Raw genomic sequence first — 18,910 nt, forward strand, 5'->3', positions numbered from 1 at the left:
TACGCCAGTCTTTCCCAACTCAGGATGACTTAACAAAAAGGGGCGGCTAGAGGTGGGCAGTGCAGTAGGTCCCCGGGTTACGACGGCTCCGGCTTACGACGTTCCGAGGTTACGACGCTTTTTCTTTAATATTCATTGAAAAATCCGCCCTGGGTTATGACATTTGTTCCGACATTACGACGCTGACGCTTCCGACACTCCGAGTTAACGACGCTTTTAAAAAACGCATACTATGATAAAAATCCTTTATAGTTTAGCACAGTATATTAATAAAAATAAGTTTCTGGTTAGATTACAACAAAAATTTTGAGGTTATGACGATTTTCGACACTTTTTATGTCGTATTTTTCTGTTTTTTAGTGACGCCTCATATGTGGAACTAGTTTCCGAGTGAATGAATACATACTAGCTTGCGATGCGCAAAGTTTACATATAACAGTCCAAAAGCGCAAATAATGAAAAAATCATTGCTTGTTGCCAGTAATAATAACAAAACTAAGTTTCTGGTTAGATTACAACGCAAATTCCAAGTATCCAAAGAGAGACATTATCCAGTAATTTGATCAGAGAGAGAGAGAGAGAGAGAGAGAGAGAGAGAGATACGTTTACTTTAATTAGTCTATATGATACATAAATAGTAATCAACTGTTCTTGTAGCCCTCAAGATTTGGCAAAATCGAAGTATCCAAAGAGAGAGATTATCCAGTACACTGGAACCTTGACATATGAATTTAATTTGTTCCGTTACCATCGTCGTATATCAAAACAGTTGTATCTCAAAGCCTTTTTTCCCATTTAAAATAATGTAATATGTACTAATCCATTCTAGCGCTATGAAACCACACCTAAACACAGCTAAATTACATATGATATACACAATTTATACACAAATAAACGAGTAATAACACACATACGTAATGATAAAATAACATAGCAATGTAATAAATGTTAAAAAAATCAATAAAAAAAAGAAAGGAATTTTACTTACCACAACGAAAGATGACATGAGGCCAGCAGGGGGAGGAGGTAGGGAAGGGTGGCAGGGAACGATTTGTTCTCTTTTTATTTACGTATGTACACTAATAACTACGTAATAAACACAAATGAAATAACATTGCTAAACTAATTTTTATTTATTTTTTTTAATCGGTTCGTAGTTTAGAAATAATGGTGATGCCTTTGGAAGGTTTTTATAGCTTCCTTCTGCTTGATGATCGTGGATATTGTAGAAGGATTTCGACCATACTCGTTTGCCAAATCGACGATACGAACGTCACGTTCATGCTTTGCTATAATTTCATGTTTTGCTTCCATCGAAATCATTTTCTTGGGTTTTTTCTTATTACCTGCTTTGTCTTTAGCTTTGGGACCCATGGTTAATAATAAAATAGACAAAATAACACGAAAAATAGTCACTAATACAACGAACTAAACAACGACGTGTTAACGATGCAGCACCAACAAACAAACAGACTGAACGCCATTTATCGGTCGCCTATACAACTATCACTCATCGCAAAATCGTATCTCAAATATTTCGTTGTATATCAAAGCATATATTTTCGCAAATTTTCTGTTGTATCTCAAAACATTCGTATATTAGGGCAATCATATGTCAAGGTTCCAGTGTAATTTGATCAGAGAGAGAGAGAGAGAGAGAGAGAGAGAGAGAGAGAGAGAGAGAGAGAGAGAGAGAGAGAGAGAGAGAGAGAGGCGTCTTGTCAACAATAGTCTCGGGGATTGACGTAACATTTATTTTCTGAACAGATAGAACGGAGAAGTGCTCGTTTCATTAAACGGCCTCTGACTCATGCCAGGAAATGTTTTGTTGATACTAATATATAAGACTATTTAAAGATACGTTTACTTTAATTAGTCTATATGATACGTAAATAGTAATCATCTATATGATACGTAAATAGTAATCAACTGTTCTTGTTGCCCTCAAGATTTGGCAAAATCACTCCAGGTTGTACATAAAACTTCAAGAATGTAGTGTCACCAGAGGATTACAATAGTTTTTACCTTCAAGAACCAGCATTTTTTTTATGAAAATAGCTCCAGGTTGTACATAAAACTACAGGAAACAACATGTGTAACCAAAGGATTACAAGTAAGGTTTTTATAACTTTTTATTAGTTTAAGACATATTTCCAAACGTCGTTCCGGCTTACGACGATTTTCGGGTTACGACGCGTCTCAAGAACGGAACCCCCGTCGTAACCCGGGGACCGCCTGTATAACGTTAAGACCTGAGGTTTGTAGCTATGAAAAATACAAATTGTCTAAGAAAATTTGTCATTTGTTCATATGCGAACAAACCCTTGGTCTTCACAATAGGATAGACTCATACTTGGAGGGAGGTATAAGACATCCTAGACCGGCTGGGGGTCTACCCGCCAGTCCACCTCTCAAAAGAAATAGTTCTTGGAGAAGGACTGAAGCCCGTCGAGAAGCTAGATACACTAATATCTAACCACTCAGAACCTGAGTGACGTACAATGATATATGGGATAACCATTGTATAGGGAACCAAAGAGAAACTTTGACTGTCCAATAACAAACCAAGGCACAAGGGTTTGTAGTACTCCCGACTCCTCCTTGCCCAGGAGCGGAGCCTATGCTACTAAATAGTGGGCAAGATATTGTATTGTACGACCACACTACCAGTATGACTACCTCACTCACCTGTATCAGGCAAATGACGTGTCGATTCCTTAAACCGCCCGAAGGAAGAAGGAAAGGTACAAGAGAAAGGAGGAGGCCAGCCAACTCACTCATTCTCTCATCCACACAATAATCTTAGGTAAGATACAAAGGTGCCCCGTTAAGGGCAACTATGAGTTACACAACCTGTTGGGCAGCCACCATAGGACCCAGGGAAAACGTGTCTATAGATCCGTGGGCAACATTCTTAAGATAGGAGGTGAACATGGACTGGCATAACCAAGTACCAGCGCTCAGCACTTTATGTACAGCCAAGTTCTTTTTGAAAGCCAGAGAGGGACCAATACCCCTAACGTCATGTGCTCTAGCCTGCACAGACGTGGTGATGGAATCATCAAGAGTCAAATATGCCTGTCTGATGGCTTCCCGTGTCCAAAAAGAGATAGTATTCTTAGACACCTCTTTCTTTGTACGGCCTGTACTGACAAAAAGTCTGCGGCAGCCTGGTCTAAGGTGCCGAGTCCTTTTAAGATAGCAACGCAGGGCCCGGACAGGGCACAACAAAAGCTCTTGAGCATCACCACCCACAAAGTCAGTCAGTGATGGAATGGAAAACAAAGCGAACCTGTCATCATACACCGAGGGATTTTGGGTCTTGGCCACGAATTCCGGGACAAATTCGAAGGACACTGACTTCCAACCCCTGGTGTGCTTCACCTAGGAGAACCCTCTTGGAAGATGCCAAAGCCAAAAGGAAAACTGTCTTGAGTGTCAGGTTCCTGTCAGATGAGCGACGCAAGGGCTCATATGGACTCTTAGTCAAGCTCTTAAGCACCAAGGAAACATCCCACGTTGGAGGCTTGAGCTCTCTAGGAGAAGTCGACTGCTCAAACCCCTTAACTAGCAGGGAAGGTTCCCAGGAAGAGGAGATGTCGATACCCTTCAGGCATAACGCCAAACTCAGTGCCGCCCTGTAGCCTCTAATAGCAGACACGGACAAACGTTTCTCATCTCTGAGGCAGGTTAAAAAGTCTGCTATTCGCTGAATAGAGGTCGCGAGTGGAGAAAAAGCCCATTTACGACACCAATCACAGTAGATCGCCCATTTACCTTGGTAAACTGCGGAGGATGACTTCCTAAGACTGCTGGACATGTGCCCAGCTGATTTCTGAGAAAAGCCTCTCTCTTAGAGGAGATAGTTGATAGCATCCAACCGTGAAGAGACAGGGATTCTACTGACTGGTGGAACCTTTCTGTATGGGGCTGACACAGGAGATGCCGCCAAGGGGGTAATCTCCCTCGGAATCTCCGACAACGACGACAGCAGATCTGGAAACCATTCCGCCTGAGGCCACAGAGGGGCTACCAAAGTCATTCTGAGACCCTGTGAACCCAACAGCCTGTTCAGAACCTGATGGATCAAACAAAACGGAGGGAAGGCATACACCTCCAGGTTGTCTCAGGGATGTTGGAATGCGTCTTCTGCCAGTGCTAAGGGATCTGGGACCACTGAACAGAACACCTCCAGCTTCCTGTTGTAGCATGTCGCGAAAAGGTCCAGCATGGGTCTCCCCCAAATCTGGAAAAGCTTGTCAGCCGCCACTTGATGAAGGGACCACTCTGTGCCTAGGACCTGATCCCGGCGACTGAGTTTGTCTGCGACCATGTTCCGTTTCCCTGGGATATACCTGGCTGAGAGCTCTACCGAATTGCTGATTGCCCACTGGTGAAGCTCGACGGTCAAGGCATGGAGTTGCTGAGAAACCAGGCCTCCCTGTTTGTTCACGCAAGCTACCATTGTGGTGTTGTCCGACATGAGAACGACAGAGTTACCCTCTACCATCCCCCAAAACTCCTTCAGACCCAGGAAAGCCGCCTTCAACTCCAATACGATGAGGCCGCCTAAGTGAGCACCCCAACCTGCGAGGGAGGCGTCCGAGAACAGGAGGAAGTTTGGAGGGAGAGAACGCAGAGGGACGCCTTTCAACAGATTCTGGTCGTCCAACCACCAACGAAGGTTTTCTCTCACTTCCAAAGACAGTGGGACCATAAACAGGGGAGAGTCCCCCGCCGGAGACCAGAATTCCCCCAGTCTCCATTGCAGAGACCGAAGATGAAGACGCCCATGAGGGACCAGCTTCTCCAGGTAAGATAGCACTCCAAGAAGAACCTGCCACTGATGAGCCGACTAATGCGACTTTGATAGGAAGTTGCGCGCCACAGCCCGCAACTTCTCCAATCTCTGATCCGACGGGAAAACTCTTGCCACTGACGTATCGATGACCTTGCCCAGATAGAGAATCCTTTGAGTGGGTACGAGGTTTGACTTTTCCTGGTTGACTAATATGCCCAGGTCCAGACAGAACTGAGGAAGATGATCCCTGCCTTGCAGCAGCTTCTCCCTGGAAACTGCCAAGACCAACCAATCGTCGAAGTACCTCAGCAAACGGATCCCCTGAGCATGGGCCCAACTTGACACGAGAGAGAAGACTTCTGAACACTTGAGGAGCTGTCGTCAACCTGAAGCACAAAACTTTGAAGCTGAAGATCTTGTCCGCCAGAGAGAAGCGAAGGAACTTCCTGGACGTGGGATGAACAGGGATTTGGAAGTATGCATCCTTCAAGTCTATCGACAGCATGAAGTCGCCTTCCCTCACGGCTGCCAACACTGAGCATGGGGTCTCCATCTTGAACCATGTATTCCTGATGAAGCGATTCAAGGTGGATAAGTCAATCACAGGCCTCCATCTTCCCGACGCCTTGGGCACCAAGAAGATGTGACTGTAAAATCCCGGGGACGGACACACTACTTCCGCTATCGCATCCTTGTCCAGCATTATCTACATTTCTTCCCGAAGAGCCAAGAACTTCAGAGAATCTGGGGGATACGTCTTCCTGAGCTGCGGCTTGTCCGACAGAGGAGGAGAGAAGTCGAATGGGAACAGGTATCCCACCCGAAGGACATCTACCACTCACTTCTCTGCCCTGTAACTCTGCCACTTGTCCCAATGGCCAGCCAGGCACCCCCCCACCCATGGTGGAGGAACGAAAGCGAAAGGGGCGTTGATCCCGAGACTTTGGCTGTGTCGAACGGGAAGGCCCTGCCAAACTCGAGGTCCTTGATGGCCTACCAGGCGACGATCTCCTCGACTGCTGCTGGACCGGGGGAGGAGGAGGGGCCGGATGTCTCCGAGGGCGGGACTCTGATTTAGATATGGCTTGGTGCACCAGTTGGTCCTTGGTGTCAGCCCGGCGTCAGTCTATCGCATTTTCGAGTTTTGTCTGTGGAAACAAGAATTGCGACTCCAACAGATCACCGTTCCTCAAGGCCAGCGACCTCTCCATCCTAGACAAAGCTGCGTCCCTCCTAACCAGAAGAAGATTAGCCCATAAATTGGCACTGAGGTGAGCTAAATAAGAAAACTCCTTGCCCCCGGACTGCAAAAGACTGGCAAGCGAGGCGGCACTCACCAACCCTTAAGGGGACCTGTCAGAAGCTATCTTGGCAATCACCACAGACCAGAGGTCCAGCCAAAAAACTGTCTGCAACATGGAGGCCGCAGTAGATTCCAAAGCTAAGGCGTCTTGCGGAGACAAGGACGGAGCCACTGACCTCACCTGTTCCACTGACCTCACCTGTTGGGGTCCTGAGTAGCTCCCACCAAGGCTTCCAAGCAAGAAGGAGTGTAAGACGACCGAGCCTGAGTCATACTTTCCAAATTGTTGAACCCACGAACTACGTGTTCCCCTCCTCCTGCTCTGGCACCGGCAACCGACGACAAGAAGGATGTTTAGGCTCTTCTAACTTGCCTTCTTCACCAAAATTCACAGAATGGTTAGTAGCCAAACAGTCTGAAACCCCTACCAACCTATCTGGGCTGGGTCCAAGCATCAGCCTCCGAGACGGACCCACTGTAACACTAGGCACATCACTTACCTACCTCAACAGGTGACTCCAGACGTCCATGAACAGACACGAGCGTGGTGGCCGTATGTACGTGAGATGGGGGGGGAAACTCGAGCACTCGAGATTGACGGAGAATCCCTTATAGTGGAAGTCTTGGAAGCACCAGTTAGAGAGACAGGCAAACACTCCGGTTGCACCACCTCCGTGCTCACTACCTTCGACCTCTTGACAGCCGCCTTCAGATCTTTATGGCGATGAATAGGCCTTGGAGAAGAAGGAGCACTACCATCACATGCACGGACGGGAGGTTGCAACACGCTCGCGATGTGCAAGGACGGAAGGGGGGGTGGGGTGGTTGCATGTACGAGATTCGGCAGCGAAGCAACCCCTGCAGAACAAATCACTAACACTGCCCGAAACCACAGCACTCTCGGGAACACATCCGCGCTGTTCCTCCCTCCAACGCTTAATACGCCGACGAGGTGTAGAGGGGGAAGAGGGAGAGGGAGACAGCACTAGCTTCATATGCGCACTCTTCTCGGAAGGTGGGGATGAAGCAACGCGTTTCCTACCAGTTCTCCCAACCGATAAGGCAGCCAACTTCACATCCAATACAGAGTCCAGCCTCTGAAGCACTGCCTGGCATATGACCTCGGACTGATGTGCCAGAGAAGGCTCCGAAGACAAGGAAGGGAGATGTTGCGAACTGGGCGGCAGTGCTGACGTCGTGGCTAAGTGAGGCGGATCGGAGGAGGCAACTGGGAGATATGTCATTGATGAGAATGACGTCACAAGCGGTCGTGACGTCACGGCTTCCCCTCTGAGCGAGGGGCAAAGAGACGCCTCTGGCGGAGGAATACATAAAGATGGGCCCAGTGACGTCAACAACAGGGCTGACGCCGCAGCGTCACTCTGATACAAGGCGACGGCAGACACTGGTGGAGCAATACAAGGTGGGCGACTGCTCCCACCCGCTGAGACAAGGCCGGGAGGAGGGGGAGATGGCCTGGCTGGACCGGGAAAGGGGGTTGCGAGCCTCCACAAAATGCACTAGCAACCCCTCCAAGGACGGGGTACCCCCTATCCCAGGCGTCTTCCAAATTGCCACCATTTTGGACGCCTCCGACTCTGGAAGAGAAGAGAATGATGAAAAAACCTTACCCTTCTCGGGAACCGAAAAAGCTCCCGAGGAAGAGGGGGCTACATTACAAAAAATATCCTGGCAACCTCCCGATACTTCCATCGACGAATCAATGAAAGAAAAGGAAGGAGATGCAGGGACAACGCTACTAGCAAAGCCCTCCCAAGTAGGAAGAGTGGAGACTCCGATGTTCCCTCTTTACCATAAAACTTCCTCCACTGCTACATAGGCCATGCCCAGCATTTCATACAAGGATTCGTAATCGTACAAAAATTTGAACAACACCTAATGCATGTGATGTGAGGGTCTGTCGCTGACGAAGCCAAAAAATGAGAACACGGGAACCCAGGAACTCCGGGGCACAAATGCTGACGACGAGAAAGAGCAGAAGCAGCCATAATACCAGGTAAAAACACACACACTAAAGGAACTAAAGGAAACGAAACGGGACAAGAACCGGGAAAAGGCCAAGAGAGGAAAAAACCCAACTCTCGTCCAGGCAGTTAAGAAAAGACTGGCGTAGATTATCAGCGTTTGACCACTCTTCACCTGATCTACGCATGCATTGCCAGATATCACAAGATTCCTTGCTTTCATCTGCTTTTTAACCGGATCCAGCTAGGTGCTAGAAATTATCCTATTGTTAAGACCGAGGGTCTGTTTGCGTACGAACAACTAGGTTTTTTTGCTAGGATTTGGCTGTCTAGCATAGAAGTACATTCCAACGCTTCTTCAACATGAATTTTAATGCCGTACGATTGCGTTATTCCCATCTGCTTGCAGGAACAGTCATGATTGCTGTCACGTCTCTTTTCCGTCATTTTGGTGGGGGAGGGCTGTCGGTCATATGGCTCTCTTCTTTCCTTCTTATTTGTTTCTTTACTGGCTCTTCAGTTGTCAGCCCTGCTTCTTGCCTAGAAGTCTGGCAGCAGTGATGTTCTGCTCAGAAGTTGGGAGGCCCTCTGCTTCAATTACAAATTATATGAACTTAGTTCGAATATCTTTATTTCCCCACCTATATTTTTTCTTTGTTATATCTTTATTTCCACACCTATATTTTTTCATTGTTATTTTTATAAGTGGTAAAAATTTTAAGCGAATCCCTTCAGTTACAAGGTAGAATAAAGTATTTACTTTATAATGGGGCCTTATGGCAATGGTGCACCCTTTCTTAATTGAAAAATTATTTGGTTAACAACAGGCGAGTACCCAGCCACTCATTTACCTGCCTCCATTAACTACCTTTGGCACCTGCCTTGATTGACTTAATTAGGTTTGTATATTCAGGAAAAATGGAAATTGTCATGAATTTACAATTTTTTAATGAATGGAGGATAGTTTTCATTGGATGTACAATACTTCCGTTTGATGAGCTCACTTACCCTTTTCAGCTCCACCAAAAAAATGTCAACTTTTTGTCCTGTGGGATTGTTAAAAGCTGAGATTTTTGGAAAGGCAAAATCTTTAGTTGTGAGAAAAGCTGTCTTCTGTGATCTTGATAAAAGCTACATCTTTGCCCTTTGTATCTTAAGTTTTAAAGTTTTCCAAGTAACTTACAATCTGTGTAATTGCAGGAAATAAAGATATACTTAAAAGTTTAGTTCTCTGTTAGAATATTGTTATTTTTACAGTACTATTTGCCATTTTGAAATGCAGGCTAGAAGTCCTTTTCAGATATGACTGAACATAAGAGAGTATTTGCTACCTTAATTGCTAGAAATGCAAAGGATATTGATGCACTCATAGAGTCACTGCCCTCGGAGGATTCTTCAGCTGAACTTCAAGTAAGAACATTTGCTGTTATTAGCTATGTAGTATGTACTTGAAGCAATGGTTATATTCACTAGTAATTGATTGGTGTTTTGGTGTACAGTTCTAAACAAAATTTAGCCAGTGAATTAATTTTGTATTTTCAAGAATAGTAAACTACAGTAACCCCTTTATTATCCATATTTACATTATTTGGAACTCAACAGTAACTATGATGGTTTTTGTTTATAAGCATATGTTGTGATTACAGTAAAGCTGTATTGACAAGCTAGGGGTATTAAGGGTATGTAGTTGCTGTTTTGCATCTGAAGAGTTTTATGGGACTTTATTGGACAGGGTCTTGGCTTGATTATTGCTGACAATTTAGTAGTAGTTTTTCATAGCAATACTAAATTGAATCCTTGCATATGTACAGTTTTTTTAAATTATCTTATATGTAGGTGATTACCATTTTTAGTGGCCTTGTGTGTAACTGTTTGCATCAGAATTACCAAAATTCCTTTTTCTATTTCAGTCCATCAGGCTTATGACTAAACAAGTTGTTGGTTTCTTTAGTTGGAAAAGCTTAATATTAGTCACAATTTATCAAGTAATCAGCAAATGAGGTTTGAAATTCTTCGACTCTTTATCTAAAGGTGAAACATGAAAATGCTTACAGTAATAGTTTTTCTATATCATTGAGGCTAATGATTTCCTTCCATATACATTCCAGACTGCAAGCATGAGATTGTTAGAACAAGAAGGAGAGGATGCAGCCTTACGTCTTCAGAGAGGCATTGAACAAGGAGATAAATTATTAGAAGAAATTAACAGAGCCTTATCAGAAATTGCCAATACACAGCTAGCCATTAATCGCATTACAGATGCATCTCAGGGTGATGCTATTAAGATATAGGTGAAATGCTTATCAGGTAGTATTATTAAATCGCTGCACAATTTATATACTACACATTTTTGTGATGCTGAATGTAACTTTGGTATCTGTTCAGGTAAAAAGGAAAATAATCAAAACTTGATTGAATAGAACAAGAAGTTCTGAAATACATATTTGTCTTGAAGTAAGTGAATTACTGTACCACATGTAAAAATGCAACATAAAAGAAATCTTGGTCTCGCATTGACCATATATTTGTAAGTTTAATAGTATGATGTGCATTTTGAATATGACAACCTGTTATCTAAAGTAAATGAATTTATATGTAGTTTTTATACTTTTTGAAAATATGAAAGAGTAGATTGAGAGCTTCTCTTTTGTGTAAACCAAATAATAGATTTAGTGATTTCTGATAACCATGGCAAGACAAACAAGAGTATTGCTGTAATTGGTAAAAGACTACCACTTACAGTAGGGCATGATGCAGTTTGTTGTTCTGATTAATAAATAGTAAATGGTTGGTAAATACAATTTTGAAGGAAAAATAGATAGAATATGTAAAAGAAAGTAAGTAATATTGCTTTTCATTACATAAAGCAGTACAGTATATGCTTGTAACTTGTCAAAGGAGGGTTATTGAAAGTAGGTATAGTTTCAGTTATGAAGTTTTTTTTATTGGTTTTCATTTTAATTCTTGAGACCAAGTGTTTAATTAAGCTTGAACTAGCCATTTTATTTTTAACCTCTGATTTCTCTTTCAGATCAGACAAGATTGTGTTATGATGTTACAATAATGATTTTAGTTTCATCTTAATTTTTGCATTGTTATAACATGTGAATAAATAGATTCAGTGTAGAGGGATTGCGCATTATCTTTGCCTCCCTTCTAGCTTAAGATTTGTGATACTGTAGTTCTTTTCTTTACTTTTAGACATTTTCAGGAAATTGTTTTGGTATCTTTAGTCTAAAATGATGTTTAGAGAGAAATTTTATGATCAACACTGTTAGGTTGTGCTTTAGAATATATGGCTATTGATGATGTTCGTGTTATGCTGCAGGTTCTTGTTATTTCTGATACCGAGTTGTGAAGTTCTGAAAAGAAGTGTCACAAAACACTGACATTTTATAACGTGGAATCTATTGAAAAACAGAACAGTAAACAGCAAAATATGTGGAATTTGGACGTAATATAATCTGTGAAATTTGAGTGTCCTTTTACAAAGCAAAGAGTATTGGTACATACTTTTTTCCTTGGGGAGTGCCTGCAAACTACTCCTGTCATACATGGGGAGTATCCTTAAGCACATGCACAGGAATAGCCATGGACTGACTAAAAAAGGGTGGTACCAAGGTGGACATGGGGAAGACGTGATGCTCGTTTTCAACCAACTGACATTGTACATCCTTCCAGCCATGATACATTTCAGACATTATTTCATGTGGTCTTTTTACAGGTGCTAACTGTTTCCTTTGCATGAACCTTTTGGATTTTTGTGATGTATCAATCCCAAGTGGTTTCTTATGTGACTAGTGCTAATGTTATTTATTTTTTCAGTGCTTTTGCTGGGCTTTGTCTCAGTGGAAAGCAGACAAGGCAAACTTACGTCTTTCATCACTCAACCTTGTAATTGTTTTTGGTGAGAAAGTAGCAGCTTGTAATGGAAGGTTCATCGGCCATTGTCATTCTCTGATATATAAACTAATAGTAATAACTTTTAAGGTCTCCATAGGGCACTCACAATCTTCTGAGTTGGTTATTTATGGTTACATGATGGCTTTATAGACTTTGTTTCAGAAAAGTTTCCTGGTTGCAGTATTCCTTACTTGTGAGCTTCCTCTAATGGGTGACTTATTCTGTGGCTCCTGACTAGGGAAGGGTAGGAGAGCCCTTTTCTTCTTTATCATTGTCTTAACTTCACCTCGACCATGCTCTTTCTTCCTGCATAGACAGGCTTTGAGGTTAGTCTAGTCCTCGTGTAAGAGGTCTTGAAAGAATTCTTTCTTGCACTGGAGGGATGGAGTGCAGTCACTGGCAGTGATCAATTTAACCTTAGGGTCTGCTTTTATCTCATTTCATATTGAGTTATCACTCTCTTTAAACATGGCTGTTCAACTCATTTGCTCAGTCTACAGTCTTCCCTCCTCTCACAGTGACACTTTGGAGTTGCATGGAGAGGAGTTTCCACGGGCTGGTCTGTGGACGGGATTTAATAGGATAATCTTGTGCCAGCTGGAAACCAGTTAAAAACAAAGATAGTACAGCAAGGAATCTGTGGCATCTGGCAACTTGTGTATACAAGGTGGAAGCTGGTCACCAGCCAGGCATAGAACCTTGTGACACGTCAATGTTTCTTTGACTGCCTTGGAAAGTAGTCGCTAGTGCTCTCCTCCCAAGCCTTGCTTTGTTAGCCCATGATTTCTTTGTTTCAGTTCATTTGTGTGTGTGCTTTGTTGTTACCATGGAGTCCTCCAATTCTTCTGGGCGTCGTCAACGCATGTGCCCAGGCATTCAGGGATTTCCGTGCTCCAGGTTTTTGGCTGCTACCATTACAGATCCCCACACAAGATGCAGTAAGTGCCAATCTAATTTTTGCACCATTATTAATCCTTGAACAGAATGTTGTTCCTGCCCTGTGTCGCAAAAAGAGCATTCTACAGGAAGAGGAAGCATCATAGAGCTTCTAATTGTCCTTCCTGGGAGGGTTTTTTGCCTCCTCATTTGTACAGTTTAGCTAAGGCATCCCCTTCTTCAAGAAATGTTCCCTCTGCTTCTGTTGTACCACTGTCTCTTTCCTAATCTTCTATCGGTTCATCTATGGAATTATCAGGAGTTGCACAGGATGAGAATGGAGTTCCGACAGTGAAACTGCTGCGGTGCAACTGAGACTCTTCTAGTTCAGTATGGAATTTTGGAATTCTCTAGGAAGCAAAGTTCTTTTAGGTATCCTCTTTTACTTGAGGTAGGAGCAGCATAGCCCTGTAAGAATCAGATGGTGACTGAGGACAATCCAAAAAGGGGTTGGAACTTCTCTTAGAAGCAGGAAATATAGACTGCTATCCTTGTCTTCATACAGGAAAGACTTGCTAACTTCTCTTCATCACTGGTATGTAGGGCTCACTACTTCATCTCGTCTCGGGCATGAAGGGCTCACTAGTACTTCACCTAATCTCGGGCATGAAGGGCTCGCTAGTAATTCTCCTTATTTCGGGCATGAAGGGCTTGCTAGTACTTCACCTTATCTCGGGCATGAAGGGCTAGCTAGTACTTCACCTTATCTCGGGCATGAGGGTCTTAGAGACTTCTCATCACAAATAGGAAGGGCTGGCTGCTTCTCTGTCTCTGACATGTAGGGCTTAGCGACCTCTTATCACAAACAGGAAGGGCTGGTTGCTTCTCCTCATCTCAGGCAGGACAAGCTTTTATGGTGATAGGTACGGATTGAAGTCTTCTGAAGGGGAGACTCCTGTTGGAAATTTGCTTTGTCTGACCTCTGATTCTGTTAATGGCTCCCTGTCCCTTTTTTCACTATCTGTGCTGGAGTCTCTTATGGAGGCTTACAATGGTATTTATATACCACTATATGGGAAGAGCTAATGATGACAGGCAATCATCATTCCTACATTTAAGTAGTTTTTTTATTTTCTGCATATTGATTGACTCCTCGAAACCAACCATTTCGTTCACATCATAGAAACTTCTAGAACAAATTTTCTGATGCAAAATTGATAAAATATTGTCATTTCACAAAAGTATGGCACATAAACAGGTTTCTTTATCGAGTTGCTAATTTGCCACGTGTTAACAGGAAGCGACAGGCATTGAAACTTCACAAGTACAGGATGCAGTCACATCTTTTTTCTGAAAAGAGAGATATCTTTTTTTTTTTAATATATTTCTTTAGCATTATTGCTTCTACCTATGACAACTAGAATTTTGAGTGTGTCAACATTTAGGAATGGATTTGCTACTGTACGTAGTTCATGAATCAGCATATGCAAATACCAAGGATATATAGTTTTTCTTATATTAAGAAAATGTTAAATTTATGGTGGAAAATCAACCAGCTAGTTTTATGGAGTACATAAAACTAGTATTTCAGTTTAAGTATGAAAATTGAGGAGATAAAAACAAGATCTTCAGAAAATTATTAGAAGTTATAAAATTCTGAGTCCTGTTGGGTGACCTAATTATGTAGTACAGTAATGGTATTGCAATGTGGATGAAAAGTTTTACACACACACATAAACCAGACTTTAGAAAATTATCGAGGTCACAGACAAATGGAATTTGATGTGGGACTTGAGGAAAACAAAATGTGAAATGGTAATGACCACTTGACGTTTTCATACCTTTGTTATTTCTTTAAGGATGTTTTACGGAGGAAATGGTGTTAACTAAAAAAAATAAAGTTATGCCAAATACTTTTGTATGATTTCGAAATGTACCTCCTAATTTTTTTAATAGCTGGGTTTGGAGTTGAGCCTCATGTTATAGCAGCTCTCGATAGTGGAGGTATAATATTATGCAGATTTCGAAATGTACTCCTTTTTTTAATAGCTGGGTTTGGATTGAGCCTGTTATGCAGCTATTATGGAATATAATATTGAATGTTTTACATCTCTTACAGTTGAAATTAAGTGTTCATTGAGGTGTTATATAAGGTGTGAAATAGTGTCTAGTGAATTGTGATGTATGGGGCAGAGTGTACATATAGATCATTATACAGGTAAACATGTTATAAATTACTGAAGCCAAGAGACCTGGAATATAGACCAAATTAAAAAAAAAAAAAAGGAGTCCAGCAGACCATGTTTATCTTTTACAACATTTTGACACTACAAGAATCTTTCCACAAAACAATTAGGGTAATTCAGACATGGATCAACATTCAAATCTAAGCATTACTCTAAAATAGCAAGAATGATATAAAAATTACCACCATTAGCACCATAAAATGGCGATTCATGGCGCCATAAGGGGCCGAGTTTGGTTATCTGCACCATAAGGCACCAATAATAGTTATTACACACAACATACCATACAGAGGCACCATAAGCATCATAAATCGCCAAGTTTCGGTTAAATGTGGTTTTCGCTTATCAGCACACTCCCGGGTACTGCCTGTAAAGGTACTTTTCTATTGACTGCAATTACACATAGGTATTTTTCTATTACAGTACAGTCGGCCCCCAGTGTTAGCTAAAATCCATGAATGCTTAAAACCCCTCAAAAATGCTTAGAACTACCCATTTTTTAGTTTAGACCCTCCAAAAATACTTATTCCTGAGTATTTTAGTTTTATCACAAAAATTGCATTTAGTCATGAAAATACAGAAATAAGTGAATATTGCTCAGTGAAATATACCGTAACCAGGTAAGTTTCTGCAAATAATGTGTATGTTCTATAAAGAAATCCGAGAATAGGCTAGTCCGTGTATTTCGAGACTTCGAACAGACAGGGTTGACTGTATACAATACAGTATAGACAATTTAGACATACATCAATTATTGATTAGAGGTTAGACTACAAAAACCAGTGATCAAGGAAATATATGAGCATGCAAACAAAAAAAGAAGCTACAATATAAAATGACTTTAATAAAATGGATGATAAAATGAAAGTGCATTCCTTTTAGTATCCCCTTGTGGCTCACCCTCTTGAGTGCTTAAGTTGACGGCATGGCCCACATTCCCTCCATCCTGTGAGTATCAGGGGTTCAAACATATGACAAAGATGACGATGCTGCTCCTCTCCAAAAACCCCTCCTGAAGCTTTCAATGATGAATCATTAGAAGAAACCGAAGGGGTATGGGAAGCATGAAATCCGGGTAACAAAATACATAAAACATCATCATGCATAGTCAGAACAAAAGAAGCTGAAGACGCTTGGTCATCCAAAGATGGCAGGATCTCCTCTTGTACTGACCCTTCTCATAAAACTTTGCCCATTGTTCTATCACCAGAAATACACATCTCTAACCCCTCAGTGGAATGCATGAGTTTGATTCTCGGGCATTGCCTCGGCAAATACGTCGGTATGACCTCCATGTGTTTCTCCAAGCGAATCTCCTGCCATGCCCAAGAAGGAGCCATATTCAACCACGCCAGGACTGCTCATAACAAACGGATAAAAAGAAATGATATTATCCCTAACATCATAATAATAGATCAGACAACAGATCCCCGACGTCTGCGCCTCCTAGAAGCCCTTCATATAGGTAAGGAGAAACCAAACTTAAATATAACTCAAGAAACGTTTCTCCTTCCCACCGCCGCCCGGAGAGCAGCGAGCGACCCCCCGACGATGCTAGATAATCAGGAGCCCCCACAGGATAATATGATTCCTGCTACAGACGGAATTCATGACGTTCATTCCCAGGCACACTACTGTGGCGCTCGCACGAGCGAATCCCTGAGACCTTCGAGGCGAGATCCACGGCTTCGCCCAAGACCGGCCCGACCAATGAGAATGCAACTCTAGGTCCGTGCCGCTATAAATACTGTTCCGCAAACTTTCTTGCTACAGTCTCTTCAACCGACTCGTCCGAAGATGACCTACGAGAAGGTCGAAACGTCACGTAATACCAGCTATACCAGCACCAACACCAGCCCTTAAACCAAAGACGACCCTGGCCCGAACTGAACTACGCTTACGGAATAATACCGGCACTGACGACGACCCCTGCTTGACCTGGACCTGATATCCTGTTCTAATAAAAGATTCCTTCAGCATTTACAATTTTTTGAAAATTCCCAATATGAATATTGGCCTGTTACTCAGAAACATCGCTGAGCCTGAGAAGCGAATTGTAAGGAAAATAGAAAAAACAATATATAAAATCAACTCGCTTAATTCTGCCATCCTTTTTAACAGTATTTGCCTAAAAGAGGGTCTTCTACCAAAATAATAATAATAATAATAATAATAAAAATAAAAAACTTTAATTACAAAATTCATAATGGTCGTATTTCAAAGAGATGAAACTGACCTTTCCATTTCACTTGTAAGGATAATTCCTCTTTCTTACTGAGATGAGAGAATTTTTATGGTAGATGCACGTATTTATTATATTTTCAAATAATAATAATAATAATAATAGAAGTAGTAATAATACGATAACTAATTTCAAAAGAAAATTCTTCCCTTCCTCTTTTTCTGTATCAATTTCCCTACCTCATAACTCCAGTGACACTCGGAGCTTAACAATGCCATACAATGGTCAACATTTTTAAATTTAAGGTGTTTTTATGTAATCTCTCTCTCTCTCTCTCTTTTATTTTAATGAAAATATACAGTAATTTGTGAATACACAGTGTTGCCAATGAAAAAAGTAAATTAGTGATAATTTTAGAGATACGGCCCTAAGAAAAATTGCAAATTAGTGAAATTTTCCGTGGACATGTTTTCAAGAATGTTGTTCCAGCTTACGATGATTTTCGGGTTACGACGCGTCTTAAGAACGGAACCCCCGTCGTAACCCGGGGACTGCCTGTATATATATATATATATATATATATATATATATATATATATATATATATATATATATATATATATATATATATATATATATATATATATATATAATTTGTTCATATGCAGAACAAACCTTTGGTTTTAACAATAGGATACTCTTTTATTTGAGGGAGGTACAAATACTCTATACCAGCTGGGAATTTAACCCACCTGACCACCCTTCCTAGAAGAACGAGTTCTAAAGAAGGGGGTCCAAGACCACGAGAGAATAGACAATTGAATATCTAAAAACTCAGCCGTCTGGGTTGAAACACAATGATATATAACCTGATTCATTTCATTCCAGGAAAATAAAGAAAACTGCCTGTTCAAGCAACAAACCATGTAAGCCACAGGGGTTTGTCACCACTCCTCACTCCCCTTGCCAGAGAGAAGAGTACTTGCTACTGAATAGCAGATTTGTCTACTGTAACTATACAATAGACAAATCACATAGGCGACCACTGTGGTGTTGTCCGACATTAGCACAACAGAATGACCCTCTACCCTCTCCCAGAACTCCCACAGACCTAGGAAAGCTGCTTTCAAAATGTTGACGTGAAGGAGCTTGTCCTCTGTACTCCAAACACCCAAGGCAAGGAGATCTTCCAAATGAACACCACAGCCGTCGATGGAGGCATCTGAAAACAGGAGTAAGTCTGGATGGGGCAAACGCAGAGGGACTCACACCATAAGATTTTGGTCATTCAACCTCCAACAAAGATCTTTACTTACCTCTTCTGACAGAGAAACTCTGCAGATGGGAATCTCCCACTGGGGACCAGAATTACTTCAGTCTCCACTGTAGAGTGAAGGCAACCATGAGGGACCAGCTTCTCCAAAGAAGACAAAATCCTGTGAAGGATCTGTAACTGGTGAGCTGGCTCTTCAGTCTGTGACAGGAATGAACGTACCACCAGCCTGAACTCCTCTAACCTCTGGTCCAATGGAAAAACCCTCAATGATGCTATATCTGTATCCATACCCAGATATTAAGCTCTCTGGTTGGGAACCAAATTGCACTCCTCCAGGT

General features: G+C 42.0%; 1 protein-coding gene across 1 annotated transcript in view; it reads left to right on the forward strand.

The window, feature by feature from the left end:
* LOC135224135 (mediator of RNA polymerase II transcription subunit 21-like) overlaps positions 1 to 14,781 on the forward strand; it is a 70,242-nt gene extending 55,461 nt beyond the window's left edge. Inside the window, exons 4-5 of the mRNA XM_064263026.1 lie at positions 9,390 to 9,499; positions 10,198 to 14,781. Coding sequence (XP_064119096.1) covers positions 9,390 to 9,499; positions 10,198 to 10,380 — 293 coding nt within the window. The 3' untranslated portion in view covers positions 10,381 to 14,781. The remainder of the gene's footprint in view (positions 1 to 9,389; positions 9,500 to 10,197) is intronic.
* The last annotated feature ends 4,129 nt before the right edge of the window (positions 14,782 to 18,910 follow it).

The sequence above is a fragment of the Macrobrachium nipponense genome, chromosome 20 (assembly GCF_015104395.2).
Source record: "Macrobrachium nipponense isolate FS-2020 chromosome 20, ASM1510439v2, whole genome shotgun sequence".
In the NCBI taxonomy this organism is placed as follows: domain Eukaryota; kingdom Metazoa; phylum Arthropoda; class Malacostraca; order Decapoda; family Palaemonidae; genus Macrobrachium; species Macrobrachium nipponense.